The sequence below is a fragment of the Penicillium malachiteum genome (genome assembly GCF_028827825.1).
Source record: "Penicillium malachiteum strain IBT 17515 chromosome Unknown utg000004l:1.0-4883003.0:1.0-4884900.0, whole genome shotgun sequence".
Taxonomy (NCBI): domain Eukaryota; kingdom Fungi; phylum Ascomycota; class Eurotiomycetes; order Eurotiales; family Aspergillaceae; genus Penicillium; species Penicillium malachiteum.
In genome coordinates, this window is record NW_026643097.1 from 1,556,620 (window position 1) to 1,571,823 (window position 15,204).

The window sequence follows — 15,204 nt, forward strand, 5'->3', positions numbered from 1 at the left end:
GAATGTGGAGATATGTACTTCGTTATAGATCTAAGGGAATGGTTAGCACGGGCTACGCTGAGCATAGGACCTTTTAGTTACTGAGAATGTTTTTTTTTCTTGTTGGAATTGAAATTTCGAAGTAGAATATGATGAAAGAAGAAGAAAGTGAGACGAGATGAGGGGCAGGTGGTAACCTTATATGCATTACACGGTTTACACCCCACTCATCCCAGACAATATGTTGTCATCGTCCTCCCGAGTCTATCCGTTCACCGGATACTTATAGAAGCTGGTGGATTTTAATTTGGGAGGAGAATGCTAATCCTGATCGCATAATGACGTTTTGAATTCGTTGATATTCTGAGTTGTTTTCCTATGAACCTCCGGACTTCCATTTCTATCCATCTGATGCATGTATGTACTTCGAAGCATTGTACTCTGCAGACTCATACAAACCATGACTTGGTCAGCATACCAGTCTTCCAACCTTGAAGGTTCCATGCTACATCTCATCTATGGAATTACGACCATTAAACTCGACTTTTATTTTAAATCAATAAAGTACCCAAATTTGATACGAATCTTGCCTTCAAGGTTTACAATCACGGAAAGAAGTGGGTGCATCGGGGAACTCTGGTCCGGATGGCCCTCGGGCGAGATCCAGCTCTCCGATCTTTCTCCACCAGTAGAGAATCAGCTTTTGATTGCTTCTCTGTCTACTACTACTAATATCTAAGTACTATAAGGGCCTATAACTGGCACGCAGCCAAAATTCATCTTCCTATAGCAGATCTTAATCACCTAGCTCACCACCTAGGCACCAGTTGCTTTATTATTATCATGATGATATAGAACTAATAATATCTAAGGCCAAAGTAAGAGATAGATAAACTACTAGTAAGAGATATCTCAAGTGCCAGTGAGAGATAAATAAAGTACTAGTAATTGAATTAAGAGAGATTGGTACTATTCAAGTATAGTAGTACTATAATTTTCTTTTTTCCTGCTGGCCATTCTCAAATGTTATAGGTCTACACTAACTTACCTAGGTAGGAAATCTAAATAGAAGAAATATTTTTACATGCCAATACCTAGTTATTTCCGGTGATCATCAAGAAATAAATTCGATTCTAGGCATAAAAACCCCCAATCCAAGCTAGGCAATAAAATACAGGGAATCAAAAAGGGAAAAAGTGGGCTAACTTGAAAGTAGAGTCACTATAACGCAAAAGGGAGATACTAAATCAGAGCAATAGCTTCATCATAGAGCAAAATCATTAGTACTGGAGGAAGTATCACTACCAAAACTTGAGTTCTCAAAATCCTCAGTTTGTGCAAGGGAACTTGAACTTAGTAATGATGAATCGCCAAGAATAACATGCTGCATATTCCAAATCATAGTAAAACCACACGCAAAATTGAGGAAAGTACTTCCTCCATTGCCAACTGTAACATGAAGATCCACAGGCGTTGTATGCAAGCCGATATTGCTTCCATCAGGAATTCGAAGATAGAAAATGCAACATTCAGTCTCGCAAAGGACAACCCCGTAGGCAGATGAAATTTCGTACTCGCGGGTATCAGGCAAATATTCCATGAAATGGACAGCACTTGCTGTAAAGAGTTGTATCGCGTCCTCCCTAGACATTTCGCCACGGTTAAGAAGGACGATCATGTAAGCATCATAATATTCAGGGCCATCACAAATGACCAGTAAAGCCATGCTGTGGCTGTGGAGCATCGTGTGCACACCACGCAGGAAATAGAAACCAGTACCTTCAAACCATTCGTCAAGAATTGTCTCGGACGTGCCCAAAGTATCATATTGTGAAAAATCATAGGGCATGTCCATGACATCAAGAATAGCATTCCGTTCATGCTGGCGACCAAGTATAGTGCTTGTCAATCTGTGGTCACCGTTTTCAGCTCCGTATAGGCCACTGAAGGCGACTCGGCAGATATGGTCTTCCCAATCGAACTGTGGTCTAGTCATTAATCCCATTAGCAAAAGCTGCAATGCACGGATATGATTTTGCCAGTACTCACAGATCCATTTTCAGGGCTGTTGGTGTATATCGAAAAGGGGAAATATGTGTTGCGATGGATGATAGGAAAATATGCTTTGCTTCTGTGGGATGAGTAGAAAGTCTTCCGAGATTAGGGAGTGGAGTGTCTATCGGTCTGAGTCGACGAAGGATGCTAAAGTAGCGAGTTTGGGTAGATCAGGTGGACGATAGAAAAGATCTTGATAATTCAATATTCCAAGTTTTCTTCCTAAGAGAAACATTGAACATATTATTTTATTATGGTCATTACCTAGGCATTACTTCTTCCAAGCTTATCCAATCTTATTCTTCTCGCATCCATCACTTCCCTTATTATTCCTCACGAAAAAAGCACCGCCATCCTGTCGCCTACAGGCTACACGTACAGGCCATCTCCATCCTCCCCCGTCTATTCATACCAACAGGAGATTATCGGAAAAGTTGAACAGCTCGTTACTCGAATCACTTACTCCTACACACACTCATCCTTACGCCCAGAGAAGCTGATGCTTTCTACTGCACACCTGACCGAAGACACTTGAACTTGAAGAGTGTTTGCATGTCATTGCAATACCCCTTCAACTTCTTCCTTCTCCTTCCCCTCTTCAACCTCTTCAACCTCTTCAACCTCTTCAACCTCTTCCTTATCTTCACTCTCTTCCTTCTCCTCAACATACACATCAACGGCCATCCCAACATGGATCTGTAAGTATCTGCACCATTCTCATATCCTACAGCTGCAGCTGTGACCTCATCTGACAGCATTGATTATTAGGCCACAATCTGATCTGGAAGAGCACATCCGACACTTCGCTTACAGTGGTCTTTACAGTGCTAGAACGGTGAAGATCGTGACCTACGTCTCATCACCCTTATAAACTACAGTGAAATGTCCTTGGTTGAAGCTGGTTCACTTTTTCCAGCTCTTGTGCTTGAGTCACTGAGGTTTCTAGGCATGGGATACCATATTTCCAGTATCTATGGGGTCGTTACCTGCGAAAAGGGGTGATGCGTGTTTGAGCTCCAAATCACGGACAGAAACGGAGATGGATTACAATCTCACTCTACTCTGGATGTGGGTGCCACCATTGGAAACGGAAGAAATACCTTCCTCAATATTGTATGGGTTATTACGACAGTTTGGGATAGTCACTACTCTTACACCTCACCTGCGCAAAATGATGATTTTGAGAGCTCAGGGTTCGATAGTGATAACTTCTCCAGTACTGCCCAGGTGATGATGTTGCTGTATGATAAAGCAATGGCTCCTACTCAGCATCTCCTCTCTTTCACCTTATAATACTGTTTCTTTCACCTCAAAGTACTCTCTCTTTCATCTTATAGTACTCTCTCTTTCACCTTATAGTACTCTTACCTTCAATTTACAATACTTTTGCCTTGAGGTTATCGTACTACGTTTCTTTTTTTATTTCCTATAGATGATATTAGTGTATTTTATATAGTCACCTAAGTCATGGCGCTACAGTAAACCCCTGTCATATAGCTCATTCGAGGTCCATATCCAGCTAGAAAGAGTTGATCAGGTGATAATCTGCTAGGTAACCGGAACTGGGGAATATCAAAGTAAGATATTCGGATTTCTTTCACTTGCACATATGCCTCATTAGCTGTGCGAAGATGCGTATATCAGTAGAGGTTATCACAGTTGTCGTAGTAGATTTTTGGGGTACAGCTGAGGCTCTCGCACGCCCATAGACTCTTCTAGCTTCAGACGTGATAACCGTCGAGGATAGTATTGGTTAGCTGTTTAGGGCACTAGTTTAGGAATCAGTTCCAAGTATTGTCAGGATTGCTTGAAATCGAATGATGTAACGGGTATAAAGCGTTGCTGAGCGTTCCCTCGAGAGCAATCCTGCCGCTACGAAGGGAATAGTTCCAAGTTCAGGATAACCCACAACATACATTCCAGGCGAGAAAATCATTCCAAGGTTTGTAGGGTATCAAAATCGAATTTTGGCTCGGGTAAATCAAATTTAAATCAAATTCAATAGACCACGTTATAGCATATAACGAAAGCTAGCGCCATAGTTGTCCTCCGCGACAGGGACCTCCCCCTTGGACTCGTCTACCTCAATCCTGGGGCCGTACTTCTCGTCCAAGCGCTTATTCTCCCACACCAACAAGAAACGCAGAACCAAAGCGAGGAAAGTCGTGAATATCATAAAGGCAGCACAAATAGACATGCCTTTAATGTACCGTGGTTCCTCGCTATCGGGGAATACATTGGTACCTAAGAATGGACCACACTGGCCTATAAGGTTCAGCAGGATGATACCACCACCACGACGTGTATCTGATCCCTGGTTGTCTGTAAAGAGAAACATAAATTATTAGCCGATCAATTACGTTGAAGACAAAAACCGCCAGTTTGAAAAATTGTTTGTCACTTACTTAGAACCCACGGCAGGATATTTGCGATCGCCGGGAAGACTCCACAAGCAGCCAGAAACACGCCAAAATAGCGTACACCCACTGTTGTGCAAGCGGCACAAAGAATATACCCCACCCCGCCGATCAGGGATAGCGCTGCGATCATTAGTCCACGCTGCTGAACCCGATCCGCCACCCAAGGCGTGATGATCGTCACGATGAAGGAGGCGGAAAATGGTGGTGCGGTCAAGCCTTGGGCATTGATTTTCGAATAGCCCATTTGTTCCAGAATGGTCGGCAGAAAGACAGGGAGAGATGAGAAGCTGACGTTGCAGCTGAAGTACATGAGCTGATCCAGTAAAATTAGTTCCCATATTAGTATCCAAGGATCAAAGTGCCAAAATTGCAGGAAAACATACAGCAGTAAGCCAGGCTTTCACATCCAATAATGTCATAGCAAGCTCCCTCCATTGGATTTTGCCTTCACGGTCTGCGTCACCGGCTTGTTGCAGCCCACGAGCACGAGCAACTTCTTTCTCTTCCTTGGTAAGGAATTTAGCCGATGACGGCGAGTCCGGTATAAAGAACCATGCCAGGATCGCCGCTGCGCACACTGGGAGGCCCTCAACAAGAAAGAGAATTCGCCAATTTGCCATAGATGCGTGACCGGATGTAATCCCGTAAGCCAGTGCTCCGGCAAAGGTATTGGCCAGCGGTGCCGCAGACAAGAACAAGCCACAGCGTAGACCAAGTTCATGGCGACGATAGAAGAACGAAAGAAGATAAGGGACTCCAGGCCCGAATCCAGCCTCGAAAGCACCCATCAAGAACCGAAGTGCCATCATTCCTTGCCAATTTGTTGTTGCCGCTTGACATGATGCGATCAAACCCCTAGACACATATTCTGATTAGTATCTTTTACTTGCAACAAAAAATCTCGTAAACTGGGGACATACCATGAAAAGATGATGAAGGTTGCCCATTGATGAGGTTTCACAATCTTCCACATCAAAGCCTGGAATTCGAAAAGTGTATAGGAGATGTAGAAGATTGTCAAAAGCCATGCATATCGATTACCCGTGAGTGAGAGGTCCTCGCTCATTCCAGCAATTTTCGCATTTCTGTCCTCGTTAGAAATTAGAGATTCGGAGACGGGTGAGTGACAAACCCGATATTACTTCGATCGAGGAAAGCAAGGAGATCTAGAAGTGAAAATAAAAGGTCAGTATGATACTATCGCATGTATTCAATAACTCAAAGTTCTCACAGAAAAATCCCATTAGCGTTGGAACGCGCAGGTCCAGCTTTCTCACCACACGACGTTCCAATTCCGGGTCAATCGCTCTCGGTATGATTTTGGTAGGTGGATTAACTGGCGCACTCTCGACTTGCGCAGGAACTGCCTTCTCAACGTCCTGATCCGGAGGCGCCCGTTGGATCTCATCCTCAGGAGGCTCACTCTTATCGAAGAAACCCATCGTCACTGAAGTAAAGAGTGGATGTCAACAAAAGGAACCAGGGGCCTCGGAAAAAATCCGGGGAGTTTCCATATTTTATAACGCGGGGCTCAGGGCCACAGAAAGTGACTGATCGACATCAAGTCGTAATTTAGCAAACCATCAACCGCAGGGGTGCTCGGCTGACCTCATGTCGAATTCATTGACTGGCGCCACCAACTAGTTAAGAAGAACCCCACAAAGAAAGCCCAAGCCGGAAAGGCGTCAAGGCGTTCAAAGTGTGGACACGGCGGGGTAGAACCAATCGAATGGTGTTATGCGGAGAAATCACCATAAAGTGGAACCACACAGCTGAAAATGCTTTGCGTTTATGCACAACCATTTTCGCTTTGTTCCGACAGTGCTATTATTGGTCCTAGCATCAGACCATGTTGTTTTTCTTGGATACACAGTGTGATTGGGAGTTAGCTGAAAGCTTTTTTTTTTCTACAAAGCACAGCCCTAGAGCCGAGACGACTTCATGGTGTCTGCCAGTGTATGACCTCGGGGAGCTTGAATATGTTCAAGTTTTAATGTATTTCTAGAATGAGATGGCAAAAATATTGACTACCACATTGAGCTCACATCACTTGATCAGTACTTGAGGACAATACATCCAGCTACTGCAAAAGTTCTGGAGCCTCATCCTCTTCAAGGCTCTGCCAGATATCCTTCTCATTTGCTTTCCATCCCAAGGCGCGCAATCGATCTGAAGAACATCTTGAATTACAGCCAAATCCTCGCTCTGTGAAGGGGCCGAAAATATCAGCATAGTCAGCTTCCGTGAAAGACTTCAACTGAGGACCCTTCAGTCTTCCTGCGTCAGATAGGGCTTGAGCAAGATGCTGTGCGATTTCAAGCATTGAGGCCTCAGATCCATTTTCGGCAAAAAAGTAAGGATTCTCCAAGAGAACCTCAGGTCCAGACCTCTCAATATATGAGAGAAGCTTCAGATAGGCACGTCCCAGATCCTTGACATGGACCAAACTCCAAACATTTTGACCCTCGCCCACATACCCTACAAATCCGTGTTTCAGAGCAAAGCGCATCAGGGTTGGCAGCGCAATTGAGTGCCGGCTGTGTGCAGGGTTTATCCCATAAACTAGCGGGGGCAGCATCAAAGCAATCTTTGCCTTGCTTCCAAATTCCTGCTGGGCTTGAATAATCGGGATATCCACATGGCGATGCATCAATGTACCTGGAAGCGAGTTGATCTCTCCCGGGATAGTGTCGCTGTAGATCTTCTCATTCTTGTACATTCCCGCCGCCCCATCTTCAAGGGCTCCGGTTCCGCTAGTATGGAGATAGATAACGGGCTTGCTTGATGCGACTCTTTGTCTTACACCAGCTAGTATAGCTTCCACGCTGGGTAGATCATCACAAGATGCAGTGTTGATAGTGATTTCGTGTTGTGCCGTCTGAGCAGTGAGTAATTCCGTGTCACTTAGAGTGCCTGATACGGTTTTGACGCCCCGCTTCTCCAACTCGGAGGCCTGTTCAGCCCGACGGGTCAATGCTGTCACTGGGTACCCAGCATCGAGAAGTTGGTCAAGAACATTGAGTCCAATGTATCCTGCACCAACAAGAAACACGCTTGGATGAGATGACATTGTAGCAGTTTAGTAAATAGGTCGGTCCTCTCCCAACGTGAACACAACGTGAATAATCTTGGTAAAAAAAGAATCCGAAAGATGATGAATGGTTTCCAAGGTTAACCTTGGAATTATCTAGGCCCTGGGTATTTAAGCACTTAGATATTCAAGCTCTCGAACTTCGTTATGATTACCTCAGATCATAGTGCGAGCTGGATTATTAATTTCTTAGAAATCCACCCAGACATCGTATCATACCCAGGTGGCTTACCAACATAGATTGCAATAGGTAAGACGATATTGAAGCTAAACTTAAAATGGTTAAGACAAAAATAGTTTATTCACAAAATCACTCCAGGGCTTGAACAGGCTATCTTACTTTCAGATTTAGGAAATATGTTAAGTAATTCCGTGTCGCTTAGCCCTGGAGGTGGAGTGCCTGACACGGGTTTGACGCCACGCTTCTCGCAACTCCCGGCTCTGAGGCCTGCCGCCTGTTCGGCCCGATGGGTTAACACTGTCACTGGGTATCCAGCATCGAGATGTTGATCCAAAAATCGAATCCAATGTATCGTGCACTAACAAGAAAACACATCTGGATAAGACGGTGCCTCATGTACTTGCTGCCATAACCGATTGTTGTCTTCGCATCCATGTCTCGCTCCGAGTCCGAATCAAGTCCTCATGAAGGCGATTTGTGTTTTTATTCGTCTGATGAACTTTCTTGCGTACTCCATCGATGCAATCTCGTATATCATCCTCAAAATTTGAGCCTTCGATGGCCTTTTCCTCGCCAGGCTTGTTTTCGATTCTGGTTGACTTGAGGGCCTTTTCATTGGCAGGCCCATTTTTAATTGTAGTCAACTGTTGACACTTCCGCTTGATCATGAATGACTCCAAAGGCACCCATCTTGGTGACCATTGTCGATGATGCAGCCACAAAAGACCTTGAAAATGCCGATGATTCCGCCGGTAATGCTGACAACCTTGGAACTTGAAACTTGGTCTCCAAACGGGAATTTGCGCGTATTTCCATATATTGTTAGCAATTCCCTCGATTCCGACCTTAATCCACATACCGACATTGGTCTATTTTAATCTCTTTGGACGATAAGCTTCAAACGTATGTAGGTGTGCACATGCAACATTTGAACATTTGAAGAGAATTTTTATTGCACAGTAACAACCTCAAGGTTATGTATACTCTTAGTTACCAATGATAATTCCGCCTCAGGCATCATCCACTTTGTGCCAGATCTATACCCCACCGCCTCAACTTACACCGCTTAATATAGATCAATATATCATTGGCTGATGTCCGGTGAAAGGGTCGGTCAAAAAATCTCCCGCGTCGCGTTGACTGTAGCTCCATAGACAAGTCCCACTGTGCTCCCTGATCGCGTCCGCTAATAGCATCCACTACCATTAACCACCTACCGGTAATTTGAAGCTTTTTATCGCTTCATCTTTGGAACAGGGTCTGAAATCATATCCCCAAGCGGGCACAGCCAAGATGGATGACCCAGCAAGTCGCATGCATGGCCAACTGGTAAGACTTCGTATCTCCATCAGACCAGTGCCTTTTATATTTCTCAATTGAGGAGCTTGGACTAGAGAATGATTGCTCATACTGTAATAGCTGCCCCATATGCATTTGGTCTCGCAGCAGGCTTATCCGCAAATGCACATGATGCCAACAGAGACGGCGGTTGAATACCTGACCAGCGCACCCCGAGTCTGTCAAGCAAAGCCAGTGCATTGGATGTTCTTAGAATCCCCCGCTGATGGGACTGTTATGCTCACCTGGCTGCCATTGGCGCACCTTGCGAACAAATTCGCTAGCGATGGCTATGTTTGGGCTGATCCTGAGCAGACCTTTAGTTTTGAATCCCGGGGTTTCGTATGTGGTCCCATATTCTGCGACCATTGGCGTGATAAGTTGGAACTAATATTTGTATTTGACAGACCGTCGAGATGTCTGTCCACCGCTGTGGCTTTAGCCCTCCGAATGAATCTGTAGCGACGCACACTCGCAAACGTTACCGTATCGTCGCGTCCAAGACCAACGCTGCCTACGACCCAGCGCTCTGCATTGTCCACTACGCTCGCGCTCCTCACAATGACCATTTGCCCACCCAAAGAATTCAAATAACTCCTCAAATTCAAAACGTCATTTCGCAACGACGCTTCTTACAATCCTCCGGCCAGCTCAGTCGCAAAGAATTCATGCTCCACGACCGAAACAACTGGCCCACTGTTCCCTTCCCACCTCAGGTCACCCCTCAAGGCTTCGCCCAACCCCAGGCACCTTACGCCAACCCCGCTGCTGCTCAAGCTCGACCCGGCTTCTACCCACCTCAAGGTCATCCCGGCGCTGCTGCTGCAGTCCACCCATCAGCCAAGGCTCAGCGCGCCCCTCGCGCTTCCACCGCCGCAATGACTTCTTCGGCTGTTGACCCTACACTTCAAGATGAGGATGTGTCTACTGGAGACTTGATGGATGAGTTGACCCCTCGAGATGTCAGCAAGATGCGTTACACACACAACCATGAGATGATGAGCGAGATCTTCGACTCTCCTTACACCATGTCTCAAATTGCGCCCGTCTCACTTGGTTTGGGTCGTAAGGGAGAGCTGGAGAAACTGACTACTGGTTTCTTTGATGCGCCTACAGGTGCAGCTGATGAAGAAGCTCCCGTGGCAGCCAAGTTGGGACCAGCCAAGACGAAGGAGTTTGCGGAGCGCACTGCCAAGCACGTGGCAGACACAACAGCTGAGATTGAGAGACTTAAGAAGCAGCATGCTCGTCGCCTGCAGAAGTTCAAGCGCACCTCACTTTTCCGGGACGCCGAATTGCGACTCAGAGAATCTGCCGCTGATCCTACACAGACAGGACCTGAGGTTTGGCGATTGGAAGGTCGCATTCCCATTCCCTCGGAGGACGAGGAGGTCCCACAGCCCGATTATCCCCAAGATAAAGCCAAGTACAAGGTCGACGATGTGGTTCGCGAGGTTGAAGCATCCTGGGACAAACAAATCACGGCTGTGCCCAAGGTCTCATGCGTTGAGAAGGGTGGTCTTCTTGAGAAGATTGAACCGGAAGAAAAGGAAGACCCCGAGTCTTTCGCCAACGACATGGTGTTGGACCAGGCAGATGATCTCCTGAACCAATTCGACAGCTCAGCCATCGGCGCGATTGCCCAAGCACCGCCCATGCATGGTGCTGGTGACGTCGACATGGATCTTGGTGGTCAGCTTGATGGTGGTGAAGGTGGTGACTGGGTGATGGTGAATAACGAGAACAAGGACGCCGGGGCCGGTGCTGGAGAAACTAACTTGGAGGGAGCCAATTTCGACTTTACCAACATTGACAGTGCCGGTGATGCTCTGGCGGCCTACTCCGAGCAGAACGACGGACTGGATCTTCCTGATCTTGATAACTCTGCCTTTGGAGATGCCTTCCACGCCTCTGATAATGAGCACACCCACCACCCGGATGCTGATGACATGTCTTAATCGGGCTCTTTTCTTATATTACTCGTCCAAAGGCGCTTTATTTTATCGGTCGGTTTTTATTTTGCGTTCTTAGCACAATGCAGCCCCTGCGATCTGCTTCCGGTGTTTGTGGTGCGGGTATGGTTGTCTGGTATGGTTGTCTAGTGATGCGTGTACGGTTCTATGGGATTTGCTTTACCATTTCTATTGCTTAAAATGTTAAGTATTAATGAATCTAGGCAATTATGAGGTATCATTAGCACCAATCCGCTTTCATCCTAGATCCAGCTTCATGATATTTCGCCATGTCAACCCAGCCGTAGTATGCCTCAATAGGCAGGAGCTCAGCCTATTTCTCTCTATGAACAGTCTATACGATTAGAACTCCTGTTACTAAAATTCTCGTATAGTTATAGAGATTAAATTCCAGGCATCTGTGCGCAGATCTATCAAGATCTATCAAGAACGCCAACACCAACCTCCACATCAGATAATCGGTACACCCGAGTGGAGAACTGACGATCTCCTCCAATTGAACCATGAACCAGATCTCCAATCCTGTCACTGACTACTTTAGATCATTCATCCTCCACTTAAACTTGAGTATTGCACGAACACCTAAAGAGAATAGGTCATGCATTCGACTGCAATCGGAATAGTGCATGAGCTCACCATCCGCCCCTCCCGTCATGACGTCAGATAGCCACCGGGACTGGACTTCCTGATGCATTGCAACACGAATTGGCACTTTAGGGTTGGGCACATCGTCATCTATGGGAAGGCGCTCTCCTGCATATAACCTTGGAAGCTGAACCAAGTTGGTTCGCCCTCTTTTCTTGCTCACGATCCTAGGATTTTCCCTAGGTTATATTAAAACTTGAACTATACACTATTTTCTGAACTATTCCTTCGAAAACAGAGATTATCCATCATCACACACGATGTACGTTTTAGCAATAATTGTTTTTCCAGTTCCTCCCCCACTATATGACTAACATTACTTAGGAACCGCACCATGTCTTTTCGCAATCGCCGCGATCGCGATTCGGGCAGTAGCAATAGACACCGCTTCAGCATCGCAACCTTCCGCGGTCTTCAACAACCAGAACTAAGCAAGCGTCTCTCAAAGCTCATCAAGACGGAGAACAGTGCAATCGGTGCCTATGAAGCTGCCGGTCGCGAGCGGGGCTCAATCGCTGCCCAACTCTCGGAATGGGGTGAATCGACCGAGGACGACACCATTTCTGATATCTCGGATAAGCTCGGTGTGATGCTGTCCGAGATAGGCGAGCAAGAGGATAGCTTTGCGCAGAATCTGGAAGACTACCGTGGTGTCCTGAAACACATTCGGAACATGGAAGCTTCGGTGCAGCCGAGTCGCGATCAGAGACAGAAGGTTACGGATGAGATTGCGAAGCTCAAGTATAAGGAGCCTACAAGCACGCGAATCGTGACGCTGGAGCATGAACTTGTCCGAGCTGAGGCACAGAACTTGGTTGCTGAGGCGCAATTGTCGAACACCGTATGTAGTCTTTTTTATTCACGAAGCTTGTCTCATTACATATGTGTTTCCTGCCTGCTAACACAGTAACAGACTCGCACGAAGCTTAAGGAAGCTTTCGATATCCACACCGCAGCTGTCATCGAACGTGCTGAGAAGCAGATTATCTTGGCTCGTCATGCGCGCCGTCTGCTTAACTTCATTGATGATACTCCTGTTGTTCCCGGTGATGCTCGCCAGGCCTATGATCACGAGCTCGAGGCTCGCCAGGTACTCGAAGACGCGGAGGCCGATTTACGGGCATGGCAGCCAAGCCTTGACCCTATTCTATCATCCGAGAGCCAGGTGGATGCGCAAGGTGTCAACGGCGACACTGAGTCAGTCCTGACGAACGGTGTGAACGGCGTCGATCTTACTGGGCCTCCAGATGATGTTGCTTCTGAGATTGAAAGGGGAGAGCCTGCTGTCTTGGCCTCTTAGGCACTTGAAGCAAAGATTTTCAGGTCAATTCTAAGTTTCTCTTTTGGGCACAGTTCGGAATTTGGCAGCTATTTTCACGTGTACACTCTTGTTTTTTTTTAGTTGGGCCCAAATTGGTTTAAAGGTGATCGGGGTATTCGAGTCTGTAATTAATGCGCGGGTATTAATTCTGTTTTATATGCAAATTTTATACGTACTACTAGTATTGTTTTCGACCTTGAAAGTTGAAGCCCTGGAGTCTTGCTACTAGTACTAAACATTCATGGACCATTGTCAGCTTAAGGATGCTTCTATGGATGTGAGCGCCGGACTCGAACTCGCACTACCAGTAGCTAGGTATAGATCCTGAGATTTCCTCAAGACCAAAAACTTACTATGCAAGACCTCTATTCGTCTAATTTTCAAACCAATCGCCAATTCTAGTATCAAGATTAATTATTTCGTGGACTCATATTCCACCACATCAACCACTGGCACTGCTACTGGTAGCATAAACGGGCAGTAGTACTAGAGAAACCAACTGGCCAGACCCTGAATGTCAATTCCAACTTGAAGCACCCAAAGTTTCGTGTGTTTCGATAAACAGAATTCAAAATCAGACGCTTTTTCTCTCATCTTTCAACTTATCTTAATTTTGTGAATATACCAATTTTTCTCCAATATCACAAGGTTAAGGTGGCACTGTAGCTGTTCATTTGGTATCGTTTCACGTGACCATAGGCGCCCGAGTGACGCGGAATCCAAGCTCCAGCCCGGAGCTGCTTCATCATCACCATCAATCACTTCAGCTGCTCTTCATCCCCTCCCTCAACCTTTAAGCTCTATTTCCCTCTTTGTTTTTCCACCATTAGCACAGCATGGACAAGCTTGTCGCCCAGTACTCTCGTCCGCACCACCAAAATGAGTCTTACTCAGAGCAAGAGCAACAGGACCTCACCGAGAGCCTCCCTCCGCTCTCCCTCAAGTTCAGCCTTCCTCCCGTTGACAACGTGAGTCTTTTCGATTACAGTGTCGCATCTTTTCTCCCGATTCTTGATGGAATGTCTCTATACAATGACTATCCATCTCCCTTCATATGTCGAACCTGGGCCTATCAGCGACAACACGGGAGTTAAGCTCCTAGCAGCAGAATCTCTGCTCCATGACAAAGAATAAAGCTAACGCTGGATTTTAATGCTCTCTCTAGCGCGCCTCTTTCCTTCGTGCTATGACCGATGACCACTCCAACCCCAGCTGCCCCATCAAGCTCGCTCACGGAACAACAACCCTGGCTTTCCGATTCCAGGGCGGTATCGTACGTTTCATCTTGATCGGCTTGCCCTGATGCCTGATATTTAGCAAATCACTGATTACAACTCGACGGACTATAGATTGTGTGTACCGATTCTCGAGCAACAGCTGGAAATTGGATTGCTAGTCAGACAGTAAAGAAGGTCATTCCTGTATCGCGGTTAAGCCGTGGTGAAGACAAGCCTTCTAATGATCCTACCCCGGGTCTTTTGGGAACCATGGCTGGTGGTGCGGCGGTAAGTTGATCTGGATATTATGATGAGCTCCCGATGCGGATTCTGATGATGGATTCGATAGGATTGCCAATATTGGTTGCGTTATTTGAGTCAGCAGTGCACTCTGCATGGTACGTTCATTGATATCACAGCCGAGAATGAGAGAAGAACTCCAGATAACTAGTACTGATCGAAATAGAAATCCGACACAAGCGCCGTATTACTGTCGCTGCCGCATCCAAGATTCTTGCCAACTTGACTTATGCTTACAAGGGCTACGGCCTCAGTATGGGAACCATGCTTTGTGGTGTACGTACCTTTGTCACAGTATCGCCAATACTTTGTATTGCAGAAACTAATAGCTATCTCTCATAGGTCACTCCTCAAGAAGGTCCCGCTCTATACTACATCGATTCGGACGGCACCCGCCTGCCAGGTAACCTGTTCTGTGTTGGATCCGGTCAGACATTCGCCTACGGTGTGCTCGACTCAAACTACCGCTACGACTTGTCAGTGGAGGAGGCCTTGGCACTTGGTCGTCGTGCCATCTTGGCCGCTATGCATCGTGATGCCTACTCTGGTGGTTTCATCAACTTATACCACGTTAAGGAAGAAGGATGGGTTCACCACGGATTCGATGATATGAATCCCATTTTCTGGAAGACCAAGCTGGAACAGGGCGAGTTCTCCAATGTTACATCGGAGCTGTAATGGGCT

General features: G+C 46.4%; 6 protein-coding genes across 6 annotated transcripts; 3 read left to right on the forward strand and 3 right to left on the reverse strand.

Annotated features, from left to right (window-relative positions):
* Window positions 1–1,243: 1,243 nt before the first annotated feature.
* N7483_008734 (uncharacterized protein) lies at window positions 1,244–2,718 on the reverse strand (the record flags this gene model as incomplete). The annotated part of the gene is made up of 4 exons (XM_057092161.1): window positions 1,244–1,960; window positions 2,029–2,110; window positions 2,414–2,436; window positions 2,602–2,718. 4 exons carry the CDS (start codon window positions 2,716–2,718, stop codon window positions 1,244–1,246), a joined length of 939 nt encoding a protein of 312 aa, XP_056943335.1.
* Window positions 2,719–4,045: 1,327 nt separating this feature from the next.
* On the reverse strand, window positions 4,046–5,896 carry N7483_008735 (putative MFS transporter; the record flags this gene model as incomplete). The annotated part of the gene is made up of 6 exons (XM_057092162.1): window positions 4,046–4,356; window positions 4,440–4,767; window positions 4,838–5,309; window positions 5,375–5,539; window positions 5,587–5,620; window positions 5,686–5,896. The coding sequence occupies 6 exons, from the start codon at window positions 5,894–5,896 to the stop codon at window positions 4,046–4,048; spliced, it is 1,521 nt and encodes a 506-aa protein (XP_056943336.1).
* A 638-nt stretch (window positions 5,897–6,534) lies between these two features.
* Window positions 6,535–7,524, reverse strand: N7483_008736 (uncharacterized protein; the record flags this gene model as incomplete). The annotated part of the gene is made up of 1 exon (XM_057092163.1): window positions 6,535–7,524. The coding sequence occupies one exon, from the start codon at window positions 7,522–7,524 to the stop codon at window positions 6,535–6,537; it is 990 nt and encodes a 329-aa protein (XP_056943337.1).
* Window positions 7,525–9,019: 1,495 nt separating this feature from the next.
* N7483_008737 (uncharacterized protein) lies at window positions 9,020–11,022 on the forward strand (the record flags this gene model as incomplete). Its single annotated transcript, XM_057092164.1, has 3 exons — window positions 9,020–9,055; window positions 9,146–9,406; window positions 9,472–11,022. 3 exons carry the CDS (start codon window positions 9,020–9,022, stop codon window positions 11,020–11,022), a joined length of 1,848 nt encoding a protein of 615 aa, XP_056943338.1.
* Window positions 11,023–12,016: 994 nt separating this feature from the next.
* N7483_008738 (Eisosome component PIL1/LSP1 family protein) lies at window positions 12,017–12,982 on the forward strand (the record flags this gene model as incomplete). The annotated part of the gene is made up of 2 exons (XM_057092165.1): window positions 12,017–12,523; window positions 12,596–12,982. The coding sequence occupies 2 exons, from the start codon at window positions 12,017–12,019 to the stop codon at window positions 12,980–12,982; spliced, it is 894 nt and encodes a 297-aa protein (XP_056943339.1).
* An 857-nt stretch (window positions 12,983–13,839) lies between these two features.
* pre2 (proteasome core particle subunit beta 5) lies at window positions 13,840–15,198 on the forward strand (the record flags this gene model as incomplete). Its single annotated transcript, XM_057092166.1, has 6 exons — window positions 13,840–13,971; window positions 14,169–14,276; window positions 14,353–14,508; window positions 14,570–14,618; window positions 14,687–14,796; window positions 14,863–15,198. 6 exons carry the CDS (start codon window positions 13,840–13,842, stop codon window positions 15,196–15,198), a joined length of 891 nt encoding a protein of 296 aa, XP_056943340.1.
* Between the last annotated feature and the right edge of the window lie 6 nt (window positions 15,199–15,204).